The 12,856-nt window shown below is 45.6% G+C and overlaps 3 protein-coding genes across 6 annotated transcripts in view; 1 reads left to right on the top strand and 2 right to left on the bottom strand.

Moving 5' to 3' along the window:
- The window catches only part of LOC113830954 (protein POLR1D), a 36,170-nt gene extending 31,985 nt beyond the window's left edge, over window positions 1-4,185 (bottom strand). Inside the window, exon 1 of the mRNA XM_027413689.2 lies at window positions 4,059-4,185. Within this exon, the coding sequence (XP_027269490.1) occupies window positions 4,059-4,084 (26 nt within the window). The 5' untranslated portion in view covers window positions 4,085-4,185. The remainder of the gene's footprint in view (window positions 1-4,058) is intronic.
- Window positions 2,699-4,195, bottom strand: Polr1d (RNA polymerase I and III subunit D). The gene is made up of 2 exons (XM_027413688.2): window positions 4,059-4,195; window positions 2,699-3,254 (listed from the first exon to the last, which is right to left on the bottom strand). Exons 1-2 carry the CDS (start codon window positions 4,082-4,084, stop codon window positions 2,879-2,881), a joined length of 402 nt encoding a protein of 133 aa, XP_027269489.1. The 5' UTR covers window positions 4,085-4,195; the 3' UTR covers window positions 2,699-2,878.
- A 794-nt stretch (window positions 4,196-4,989) lies between these two features.
- Window positions 4,990-12,856, top strand: part of Lnx2 (ligand of numb-protein X 2) — a 60,727-nt gene continuing 52,860 nt past the window's right edge. For 2 of the 4 annotated variants that reach the window (XM_027413685.2, XM_027413686.2), the window contains exon 1: window positions 5,151-5,306. The gene's annotated coding sequence lies outside the window, so the exon portion shown is untranslated. Of the gene's footprint in view, window positions 5,124-5,150; window positions 5,326-12,856 lie in introns of those variants that run through there. The other 2 variants (XM_035443176.1, XM_027413687.2) reach the window with 2 other exon arrangements.

The following is a 12,856-nucleotide window of genomic DNA, read 5'->3' as shown; positions in this document are numbered from 1 at the left end:
ATACTCTTCTAACCGCTGTGACTATTTTATCTTTGGAAAACTCAAACCAAGCCATTCCTTGGCAAATTCCTTTCCTTAGACCTCCAAATGAGTGTCACCCACAGCCTAGTGGCTTCTGGGATAACACCAACAGACTTTTTCCCCCCAATTACTCAGCTGACTTACTCAATATCACTTTTCCTGGCTTCCACAGCTCCACTTTCTGAAGAACTTACTATCTCATCAGTTATTCTTTTAGCCACAGTCTACCAGTGAGGTTGTCCAAGGCTCAGTTTTTGGGCCCCATCTTTGTCATTTTCCAGCCTCTGTTGCCTTACAGTTTCATGATTAGGATTCACAAAGTTTATTTTCAGCTTAGATCTCTTCTGTGGCCCTCAACTCATGCCTACAATATTCAAAACAGGACATCTGACTTCTTTTAAGCTCCTCCTGTTAGTAACTAGCCCTAATCCTAGGTGGAAGTTGGAGTCATCTATTTCTTTGACTTTTACATCCCATTCCTGAGGACTTCACCTTTCTCCCTGTTGTTAGCTTAATGCTGTTCTGGGCTACCTTGACTCTTAAGAGATTATCTCTGCTTCCAGTCTGGTTTTGCTACATCTACCCCATCATCCCACACTGCAAACAAAGTAACATATCACTCCAGCTCTCCCACCCTCATCCCCCCATCCAGAGAATTAAGACTTGGGTGTGGTGGTGCACTCCTGTAAACCCAGCACTTAGGAGGCAGAAGCAAGTGGATCTCCAAGTTTGAGGCCAGCCTGGTCTACAGAAAGAGTTCCAAGATAACCAGGAATACACAGAGAAATCTTGTCTCGAAAAACAAAGTTCCTACTGTTGTTATCTGTTCTCAAGGCCTGATACAATGCAGGCAGTCAGTGAGTACAAAACTATCTTTTAAAAAAGTGGGCCAAGTGGAGTAAATATAGACTCTTGGCAGGGTAAAAGACCAAATTTAACGAAAACTTTCCATATCCCAAGTACATAGATGATGTTTTTCTAAGGCAAGTTCTTGCTATGTATATTTAGTCTGGTCTTCAAATTCTCCTGCTTCTATCTCTTCAATGCCAAGACTATAGACTGCACCATCATCCCTAGCAGATAAAGAAGTTTTCACTGAAGACTAGCATCAACAAAGACCCCAAAGCACAAAGCTCTAGAGAATAGGGGGACTGGACTCAAGAGCTGACAGATATTTAGGGCAAATTAAGTCACACTTGGGTAGGATACTTACAAGACAGACTGAAGAAGAGATAAACACATGATTCTTGAATGTGATATGCTTTGCTAATCTTTTAAGTTTCCAAAATGTCATTTCTTCCATACAGAATTCTCCTCCTCCAAATTCTGACTTTCTATCAAATAGTATCTCTTCTACCTAACCCTGGGCTCTATTTACATACCTACCTAAGGAATGAAGATGTTACCTGATAAGTCATTTTTTTCCATTAAAATTGGGGCCAGGGAAACAACTCAGGTGGTAAAAAACTTGCTGTGAAAACACAAGGATGGAGTTCAGTCTCTAGAACCCATATAAAAGAGTTGGGTAGGATGATGTGTAGGTCTGTAATCCCCGGTGCTCAGGAGACAGACACAGGTGGGGCCCCTAGGGCTTTCTAGTCAGGTAGCCTAGTTAATTAACAAACTCCCTTCATCCCAGCATGTGGGAGATTATTAAGGCAGGGGCAAGTAAATCTTTGAGTTTACAAAGTGAGTTCCAAGCCAGCCAGATTGTCTCAAAACAAACAATAAGTAGGTGGTTCCTGATGAACCAACCATCCTTAAGGCTGATCTCTGGCCTCCATATGCATACAAGTGTCCACACGAACATGCCCACACAAAACAATAAAAAAGTATTCGGTTTACTCATCATAATTCTATATTTCATGAGTGCTCTGGAACTCAAGCAGTAAACTGGTTATCTATCCTACAAATACTACAAAGATGGACCTTGATGCCAATTCAAATTCTCATGAAGAAAGCAACAACAAAAAATTCTCATGAAAAGTTAAAATTCTCAAGAGTCCTTCTAATTATCCTCATCCTTACTAGGTCTACCAATCATATGAAAGGATGCATTTACATTAATAAAAATCCAGGGCTGGCAAGATGGCTCAGTGGGTAAAGATGCTTGCCACCAAGCCTGACAAACTCTAAATGGATCCCATATGATGGAGAGAATCAACTCCCACAAGTTGTCCCCCGACTTCCACCTGTGTCATGGCATGCTGGTACACACACACACACAAAGTAAATGGTTAAAAAAAAACTCAAGTCCCTCTGCCAATCTTTTCCTGCCTTTTTAAATACAGTCTACGGTTTATGTTTTATTCCATCTCCCCTTCCTCAGCACTCCAATCATACAGAAATGAATAGCCCTTTTAATATCCATGATCAAGCCGGGCATTGGTGGCGCACGCCTTTAATCCCAGCACTCAGGAGGCAGAGGCAGGCGGATCTCTGTGAGTTCGAGGCCAGCCTGGTCTCCAGAGGGAGTGCCAGGATAGGCTCCAAAGCTACACAGAGAAACCCTGTCTCGAAAAAAACAAAAACAAAACAGACAAACAAACAAACAAAAATCCATGATCAAAACCCTCAAATTGGCCCAATTATCCGTTCACTTTCTGTGTTGGTCCAAGTAAGGGGTGGCACCATCCTTGGGGATCACCTAGGTACAAGGAAGAGAAACCACTCAAACTAGTTTAAACAAAAGAGAGAATTTATTAGGCAAATATACTTGCAGAGATTCCAACAGCTGTAATGGGTCAACAGCTGGAACCACACCTTCCTATAAGACAGAACATGCTTCAATCACAAACTCTAGCTTTGGGATCTGCACCATCATGAGGGTGATCCTCCTTGTACCCTGCACGAGGGACTAGAAAGTGGGTTCATTTCTGCTTGCCTTTTGATCCTTATAATCCTTTATGCTGGCCTCAAACTTGTCAAGCACATGTTGGCAGACATTCATGAGCTCATTCAGGCCTTTCTGAAACGGTTCAACAGCTGGAAGGGTACCCCGTGTCTGAATTCGCAAATTAATTTTGCTCTCTGAAGGATGGGTCGTAGTGTAACCACAAAATTCCACTTCCGGGTTCTTCATGATCATGTACCGAAGAGAATTTCCTAGGGTATGGTCCTCCTCGTGCAGTACAAATGTCACACACTGTCTATCTGTTCCAGCTGCCTGGACCATTTCCAAGGCTGTCTTCCTCTCGCCTTCGGCCATTGAGGTCTTCAATCCTGACATTTTTCTACACACATATTTTTTTGTAAGAATGAGATCATATGGGATACCATTTTGTGATTAAGCTTTTTAAGATTCACCACCTCAGTTTCCTGCCTCCGATACTTCTATACATAAATATTTAACTCGAGTTTCTCTCTACTCCATTTGATATATTGCCCACAAGGGGAGTCATCTCAGAAAATAAACACAAATGTTTGCAAAATCTTTCTTTGAATAGAGAAAAAGAAAGGGGCAGAGTTATAATAGGGTAGGCCCTGCTGAAAGATGAAATGGGAGTTGACAGGCATAAAAAACACGATTACTTTAGCATAAAAATGGCAACCACAAGTTATTAAGGTGGCAGGCTCAGTTATGGCTTCCCTTTGAAAGAGGTAAGGAAACTAGTAAGTCAAAGGAAGTGAAAAGTTTAATAGGAGGAAGAATTTGGCGGTCAGAAAGAATTTACGAGCAGTCTGCAGAGCGGAGTTGCAGTAACTTTAGCCGACTTAACATGCCAGCACCGCCCGGTGCGTGACCTTACACGAGGCAGTTCTAATGGGGATGGCAGTTTGGCACTTAGAGCTGGATTCCCAACTTCTCTCCCCTCCAGGATGGCTAGTGTCCCTCTGAGCTTTTCTGTATAAACAAACCCACCACCGCTTCTCCTCCCTCTTCCCAACCCGCTCGGCTCTACTCTCGATCTTCCCTTGCCCAGCGCCTCGGGTCAGGCCTAGCCGCCCCGCCGGGCCGCAGTCGGCCGCGTGCCCGGTCGCTACCCGCTTCGCTGGCCCGGCCCGCCGCCCCCTCCACTCTTCCCCTCCAACCTTACCTCTCCAGCTCCTGATCCTCTTCCATCGCGAGGGGCGGCTCCAGGAAATCCTCAGGTGGTGCTGCCGAAAAGGACGCTCTTCCCCATATCGCGAAAGATGCGGGCGAAGCAGGAAGGAAGAAACCACCGACGGAAGAAGCGGATGACGGAAGGAGGGGGGCGGAGCCGCAGCGGCGCGGCAGGACCCGATGGAGGGGCGGGGCGAAAACAGAACACGCCCCAGCCACGCCCCGTGCGGGCCGGACCGCTCACCTGGAACTGCGGAAGCTAGGAGGCTACGGTGCAAGCAGTCCCTCGCCTGTCGCCCCCAGACACTGCTGTTTAGGGTCGGAGTTGAACCTCTCATCTGCTAGACCCACCAGGGACGGTACTGCCCCGGGACTGTCTTCCCCCCCCCGGACTGGAGTCCTTTGGAGCCTTTCGTAGGGCACCTTGCAACCTTGAAAAAGCAGAGAGACTTGTGTGCAGAGATGACTCTTCTGACCATACTGAGGTTTACAGGGAGCATTTTTCTCCCTGGGGTGCAAATGCACATCTCCATCAGGTGCAAGGCAGCGTTTGTCTTTCTTTTCGGAGAGAAGTATGAGTTTGGAGCACCGCCCTCCTTCCCCAGGAGCTCGGGTTTACCCACTGTGGACCTGCGGTTCCTTTCCCCTTTGATCCCAAGGAGCCGCCCTTCTCTTCCCCTCAGGTGCATCCTCCCAGTTCCCACCTGACCCTGGCCAGGCTGGGTCCCCGCCCCACCCCAGCTGTCCTCTAGCGCACACCTACACGTCAGCCACCCCGCACCACCTGTTCTCCCTCAGCCTGGTCCCGCAGCCCTCCCCTCCCTTCAGCTGTCCCACGGCCGGCGCGGCGCTCCGGGGTGCAAGCAGACACTTCCCGAGCGTCTTCTCTGTGTGTGTCTGAGAGAATCCGGCCGGGAGCGATGGCGGAGGGCGGAGCGTGCTCACTCTAACTCGGGAGTGATGAGCAGGGCCGGTCTGGCCCCTCGAGCTCCTTGATTGGCCGAAAGACTCAGAGCCCGCTCTTAGTCCCGCCTTTCTCCGCCGCTGATTGGCTCAGGTGCGTGTCGGGTTGGGCCCCTGCGCTCGCCCCCGAGGGGAAAGGCAGCAGGGGCGGTTGAGAAGTGAAGTCTTGGCCGGACTTTGCTTCTCGCCAGGAAATCGGCGGCGGTGAGTCCCGGCGGAGTGGAGCCGGGCGGCGTCCTCGTCAGCGCTCCTGCGAGGAGCCCGCCGCTTTCCCTGAGTGAGTTACTTCGCCTCAGGTGCGGGCGGTGACAGGGTGTGGCGCTGGGGTAAGGGGAACCGCCGGGGGCCGCGTGGAGTCCGGCCCGGCCCGGTGCGGGTGCGGGTTCCCGGCGCCGCGCTGCGGGTCTGCGCGACGCTCGCTTTTTAAAACGGGGAGCTCTGGGGACGAGTTCTTGCACTTCGCGTCTGCACGTTGTCGGGAGCTAAAGCAGCGCTAGCTGGCTGCCCTCTGGTTTTGTTCCCTGGAAGAGATGAGCAGAGATCCTTCTCCCCGCCCCAGCCTGTTGCGGGAGAATTCTCACCTTTCCCTTCAGGCTAGAGACAGATTTGACGTGTTTGGGGGAAGGGGAGGATCATTTCCAAAATATGCATCTCAGTTTGGAAGCATTTGCGCACAAAAGCACCGCTTGGGAAACATTTCTGGCTTTCCAAAGCTTTCTGCCACGTTTCACACAAGGACTTTTTAAATGGAGTATTGGAGTATTCCCGTTTACGTTTAAGATTGTGTGTTTGCCAGAAGCCTAAGGACGCTTCCGCATGGCTTTATCGAATTAATTTTTCTTTTCTCACTGTAGAGCCCTGTCTGGCCTGGAACTCACAGGATCCGCCTCCCTCTGCCTCCTGAGTGCTGTGGTGTTAGAAAGACATGCGCCCCTACACCCCGCCAATTTTTCTTAAAAAAAAAAAAAAAAAACAAAAAAAAAAAAACAAAAAAACGCAGAAACCAATGGCAAGGACAATTGGAGGAATCTGTGAGCTCTAGTTGATCCAAACTGCCTTCACTTTAAGAATGTCACATTCTTGTAGTCACAGTACTTAGAAATTGGCCTCCTTCCCAGGACACATTTTGCTTTTTCTCTAGCCTGTACAGTGACACAGCACAGATGAAGTTGGATCTCAGGAGGTCAATTCTGTTTGCTTTGGTAGATTTGAACACCCTCCCCCACACCTTTGGAGAAAAGGACTTTGACAGGTAAAGAAGGAAAGTGGAGGGGAATCTAGTGTCCTAGTTAGCTGTTGGATCCTTGTTGAGCTAACTAACAGTGTTTTGCCACTTTAGCCTGTCCAAATTCCACATGAGTTTTCCCATAGGAGTCAAATGTAGGCCAAGTCAGAACAGCACTAGAATCACATTGCTTTGTTTTCAGTCCACTGCTCAATTCTAATTCTGTATTTTGTTCCTCAAGTCTGAAACTTTTCATTGGATTTACATCTGGTATCTACATTGTTCCCTGGTGGAAAGAACAGGATCATTTCTTGCCTAAAGTTGCTAAGGGTCCATATACTTCTTGGTCCTCTAATTACCTCAGGGTATTTTGGACAAAGTGATGTGGGAACTTGGAAGCATTTCTGCCTAGAATGCATCAGAGAAACCACAGGCAATCTTCAAATTGGTATGGGCTTTCTCCAGGAGCATCCCAAATGCTTATGTCTATGGAATGTGACATTATCTGCTGTGCACATGGCTAGTCTGAAGAGCACAATGTTTGGGGTTGAAGTAATGGTCAGGGCTGATTTGTTGTTCATCTTAGGGTTCATGGCACTTTCCACAGGGCGTACTCAGATATTTGTTGAAATGATCAAAAGAAAGGATTTTGTATATCACATTAAGGCATTTGGACTTCATCCAGTTCGTGATATCGAGGTATTAATTTCAGGCAGGAAAATTCCATAAAGATAACTGCAGCTGGCTGGAGGATGGTGGTGGTCCAGATGAGAGGTGAGAGACAGACTGGGGGGCTCTACTATGTAGTCTCTGTGCATATAATCTGGCCTTGAGAAAGATTTTGTCACCCTCTGGACAGTCTCTTTGTTCTTTAGCATCTTTGTCTGGTAGGATTTGGAAACTTGAAAAAATAAAAAAACAAACATGGCTATGGCTTAGATTAGTGCTTGGTGATCAGTACGAACTTAGCCGGTGCTGGTTGTCAGTCTGAAGAAAGCTGGTGTGGCATTCAGGACGTAGGGCTACTAGATGAGTGACTAGATAGCATCAATGAAAGATGATTCCTGGCTTTTTGTTTGTTTTTAAGACTGGGTTTCACTGTGTAGCTCTAACTTGCCCAGGAACTCACTTTGTAGACCAGACAAAGATCTGCCTGCCTCTGCTTCCCGAGTGCTAGGATGAAAGATGTGTGCCACTACACCCTGTGGTTCCTCCTTTTTTTATTTTTTTTATTTATTTATTTTTTTTAATGGGGCATGGGTGTGGATGAATTTAGCTGCTCCTGGAAGCTGAAGAGGGTCAGGTTCTTTCAGATGACTTTAGAATTACTATTCCATCTGAGTTTTGATTCCCTACCATGAAGGAAATAGTCACAGTACCAGTTTAGTAAGGTTTGAGGATCAAGTGAAATTATGCATGTAATGCCCTTGACACAGTCTATGGTGCAGCCCAAGTGCTAGATAAATATTAGTTGTTCCTTTAATGACAATATTAGTGAGATAGTGGAATGTTAGAGGCTTGAGAAGGAACAGTTTCAAACACCTGGTAAAGTGAGAGAAAGGGAAGTGAAAGGAAGTTCAGCTCAGGATCAACCTTGTGAGGAGCTACATGCATGATTGGCTTGTCGCTGTGCGTGTTGGGATAGACATTGCCAAGAGAGGCCTGGAAAGAGGAGAGAAAGGAAAAGAGCTTGCATTAAGCCTTTTTTTGTGTGTGGTAAGCTCTGTGTGAGACCTGGGGACAGGAAAAGCAAATTTGGGGGGAAGGGGAGGTGGTAGCTGAGGTGTTAACATGGAACAGCGGTGTCTGAAGTGCATTTTGGAGCTGGGAATGGAGACACACATCTGTAATCTTGTCATTCCAGACACGCTGACTCAAGAAGATTACCGTGAGTTTGAGGCCACCATTGGGTGCAAAGTGAAATCCTGTCTTTAAAAATTACAAAACCCCAGCGCTTGGAAGGCAGGGCCAGCCTGGTTTACATATTGAGTTCCAGGCCAGGCAGAGCTGCATATTGAGACCCTGTCCTGTCACTCCTACCCCACCAGATTAATTTTGGCTATTGTCAAAGGAGAATTCCAGGTTCCTAGAGCCTGTTGGCTCTGATTTCTTCTCTTTCCCTACTTCCTGAGCATCATTCTCCCATTTTCCATTTGCCAACCCAAATCCTTCTTACTATGCAGAACTGTGTAACACACAATTATTGCCCTTCCAGATCTGCCGTCCTATAGCTAAGAAGGACAGGAGAAGAATCTGAAGTTTTATTGCATAGGTTTACTGAAAAGGTGGTGCTGGCTGAAAAAAAAATCACACACATATACTCTCTGTCTCTCTGTCTCTCTGTCTCTCTGTCTGTCTCTCTCTCTCTCTCTCACACACACACACACATACATGTTGGTGAACACACACCTCACACACAGGATTGTAATTGTAGAGTTCTCCGGGTCTAACTTGACTGTCAAAGGGCCTAGGAGTTTCACAAAACAGATCTTTAGCTTTCCTGTCAGGTTTCTTTTGCTGAGGAAGCAGAATCAGTAGAAAGCTCTGACTGAGGTTGAGTAAACTTTAAGATGAGAGCTGTGAGGGAATGAGGGGTTAGTTGTTCAGGGGACTTTCTCTAGTGCTCTCCTGCAAAGTGACACGCCCAGCCCATTCTTTGTGACTTGAAAAGAGCTAAGTATTGTAGTTTCTATCTGTTAGAGTCTACGCTTTCTAGAGCAAAGGTCTCATCTGTTTTGTTCACTGTGAATTCCCCAGGTATGTAAAATATATATATATATATATATATATATGTGTGTGTGTGTGTGTGTGTGTGTGTGTGTGTGTGTGTGTGTGTGTGTGTGTGTGTGTACGTGAGTGATTGGGCCCACCAGTTTTGTTCTCAATATGTTTGGTCAGAGGGAAAAGAAAATGTGGTGTGACAAGGAAGCCTATAGTACTTCCAAACCTATAAGAAGATATGCTGTAATTACTCACTTTTCACAGTTCACTGCTGTAGCTATGGGTGTGGTGAGTTCTCCAGCGGCAGAGATGACCTGTGTGTCATAGTTCAGTACTGACTGCATGACACACAGGTTACTGACCATAGTTTCCTGGTTACAAGGAGAGCTGCAGGGTAAGCCTCTGACATCTTGGTGCGGATAATTGGGGTCTAGACAAAAATGGTAAGGTAAAGTATGACACAGGCTTCTCTTCCCCCAGCCTGAGCATCTTAAAGTGCACCCCAGCAAACCATTGCCTTCAGTGGAGAAAATGTGTTAGTGGAAATTTTGGAGTGTTTTAGTGTTCGTCTGAGTAGGAGAAATGAGAAGTAGACACAAATGCTGAGTTCTAGGACACCCCAGGGCTACATAGAGAGACACTATCTGATGGGGCTGGGGGAAAGTCTTTTAAATAACAAGGACCCCTAAAGTGGACTGTGGTGAGAAGTTTACAACCAGATTTTGAGGGCCATAATCTTAGGTTAAGAAAAAAGCTGTACTTCACTATAATGAAGATTTTGTGTTGGCTATTAGTAAGTCTGAGAAATATTCCCCTCCCCATTAGAATTTTGGATTTAATTTCAATTTAATTCTTTATCATAATCCTTATATAAGTAACCATGGAACAAATCCCATGGAACATTTTACCTAAGTCATCTGTAAGTGTTCTAAACACTGCCAATTTTCCTCTGTACGGTTTCAGTATTTAAACTTGAGTTTTCAATTTAATTCTGTCTGCCAGATCTCTAAGCATGTGCTGTGTGATTGGTGCTAAGCTGTGAAACACAGAAAATGCGTTCTACCTTTGGAGCCATTAAAGTCCTCAAAGACCTTCAGTGGAGGAGATTATAACCCTTGGCTTCTAGTTCCTCCGCTCTTCAACTCTAGTAGCCTCCAGCTCCACTGTGGTTTAACATTCATTTGGTACCTTGGTGTTTCCATGTTAGAAACGTATATCCCATTAAACCTGTGTCTGTCCTGTTGTGCCCATAATCACCCACCTGTCCTTTCTAGGGCCCACTCTGCAGCTCCCTCCCTCCTCAAAGACACAGTTTGCCTGTCTGTCAGCTCCTCTCCCATGTGCCCCTTTCTATGGCAGTTATCTCTGCTAGACTTGCTGTTGTCGTGGTCCGACCCTGAGCCCTGGCTTAGCATCTGGCACGCTTTACCCCCTCCTCCAGCTTGTCTTCAGCCCCGGACTGCCTTTTCTCGGGTCTGGGAATGTGTGTCAGCTACCCTTCTGCCCCATCCTTCCCCGTAGTTCATTCTGTGTCTGTGGAGTGTTCTGACGTGGACCTGAGACAGAACTCATTAGAGAATAGAGACCTTGTTGCACAATTCCAAGCTCTAGTGTGGGTTGTGCTCTCAGTATTGCAATAACTAGCCAGATTTGGCTTTGGAACTTTGAAACGTGGCTGCTCTGTACTGAGAAATACAGCGGTGTAAGATACAAATCCCATTAAAATCTCAATAATTACATCTTGAAATGGCAGTGTTTTGGAAGTATTGGATGAGATAAAATACTGAATGCAATTGCCTGTTGTGTTTTTAAATGTGGGCATCAGACCACCTGAACTGGTAGCAGAATAGGCTCACATATTTCTGTGGGACAGTGCTGGGATGAGTGCTATCTGTCTGGCAATGTGATAGAGGAACTAGCCTTGTTTTCTGCACAATAGGACATCACTGAAGCCTTCTCTTTGTAAGTTTACTTGAAGGGATGTGCGGATGGGTTGGCCTCAGAAAGACAGACCCTTCTTGGAGGAAGCAGTTGGAGGTGGGTGGCAGTTTGAGGGAAAAAGAGAAGGAGTGTCAGGGGATGGGGCCAGGAAGGTGGGTGGGGCCTTCTCTCCTGTGTCTTGTTAGTCTTAGTGAGGGTTTTATTCTTTGTCACTCATGCATTATTTCAAACCTTTACCACCCACACTCTTTAACCTACCCCCTAAGTCTTCCACAGTCCACAGGCAAGCTGGTGGGAATTTGAGGTGACCTGTCATGATTTCCCTCAGGCTTGTTTTTCCCCTCCCCAACTTCCCTGTTGAAGTGTCAGGTCTGCTGAAGGCTGGCCCTGAACTGGTCCTCAGTCCCATCCTCTTAAATCTCTTTTGGGAGTGCTTCATGGTTTAATTCTGCCCTTTTTTTTTTTTTTATTTCTGGTTTTTTGAGACAGGGTTTCTCTGTGTAGCTTTGAAGCCTATCATGACACTTGCTCTGGAGACCAGGCTGGCCTTGAACTCACAGACATCCACCTGCCTCTGCCTCCCCAGTGCTGGGATTAAAGGCATGCGCCACCAACACCCGGCTAATTCTGCCCTTTTTCCTCTTTCCTTTTCCACACCAGTCTGTGAAAATGCTCTAAAACTCACCATAGAGCAGACAGTTCCACTGACCCCACATCTCCCCATTTCTGTTCTCAGGAGCATGCATTCTTTTTTTCCTTTTTCTTTCTTTCTTTCTTTCTTTCTTTCTTTCTTTTTTTTTTTTTTTGATACAAACATCCAAGCGTTTATGACAAAGATCATTGAGGAAAATGGATTTCAAAGAAAGGATGGATTTCCCTGCCTTCCAGATGGTCCTTTAATGTGTGTTGTTCCATGTACTGCAGGAATCAACTCAATAGCACACGTTCTTAAAGTCTTTAGTATATTGAAGTTTGCATAAATGTGCCACAAAATGGGTTAATGTGCCATCACAAGCTATTACCGAGTTTAAACATTTTTTGTCCTTTGTTATTTGAATAATTAATATTTGAATGATTTAGTAATTGTAAATGCTAAATTGAGGTATTTAGCACTTACAATATTTATCAATCCGGATGCTAAATTTTCAGTGGTAAGGGCAGTTGTGGCTCACACCTTTAATCCCAGCACTCAGGATGCAGAGGCAGGCGGAGCTCTGTGAGTTCAGGACAGCCAGCACTACACAGAGAAACCCTGTCTCAAAAAAAACAAACAAATACATTTTCAGTGATTTACTGAAAGGAATCCTGCCAAAATAGTGCAAATTTAGCAAAACCTCCTGTGTTTTGTAAGCATTTGTAAGGATATTTATTGTGCTTAATGTATTAGAAACCATGTCTCCGAAAGTTTTTTGTGTTGTAGATAGACACTATTTCCATATACAACTTTTCACTCCCTCCCTGAAGCCCGTAGACATATCATCTACTTTCTGTTTCAATGCATTTGACAACTTTTGGTATCTCATTTGGGAGATGGGGAATGTTTCCAAACACATTGTTTTGCTAGCATAATGACCCCTCAGGGCTCATTTGTATTATAGCATATGATAGAATTCCCCCTTTTTTTTTTTTTTTTTTTTTTTTTTGGTTTTTTGAGACGGTTTCTCTGTGGCTTTGGAAACTGTCCTGGAACTAGCTCTTGTAGACCAGGCTGGTCTCGAACTCACAGAGATCCACCTGCCTCTGCCTCCCGAGTGCTGGGATTAAAGGCATGCACCACCAATGCCTGGCCCCCTTCCTTTTTTTTTAATGACAGAAAATCTTCTAATATAGAATGTACCACATTTTGTTTAGCCATTTATGTGCAGTGGAGTTTGGACTTCTTTTACCTCTTTGGTGTTTTGCATGACACTCCTATGAACATAAATCACAAATGGGGCATA

Source organism: Cricetulus griseus, chromosome 4 (genome assembly GCF_003668045.3).
Source record: "Cricetulus griseus strain 17A/GY chromosome 4, alternate assembly CriGri-PICRH-1.0, whole genome shotgun sequence".
In the NCBI taxonomy this organism is placed as follows: domain Eukaryota; kingdom Metazoa; phylum Chordata; class Mammalia; order Rodentia; family Cricetidae; genus Cricetulus; species Cricetulus griseus.
Note: the sequence above shows the minus strand (reverse complement) of the source record. Positions and strands in the feature narration are given on the sequence as shown.

Bases quoted from the DNA above. Each gene is read 5' to 3' on its own strand.
- Polr1d (XM_027413688.2), bottom strand. From the start codon at position 4,084: ATGGAAGAGGATCAGGAGCTGGAGAG. The intron at 3,255-4,058 runs GTAAGGTTGGAG...ATATGTGTGTAG, and splicing joins GAGGATCAGGAGCTGGAGAG to AAAAATGTCAGGATTGAAGA.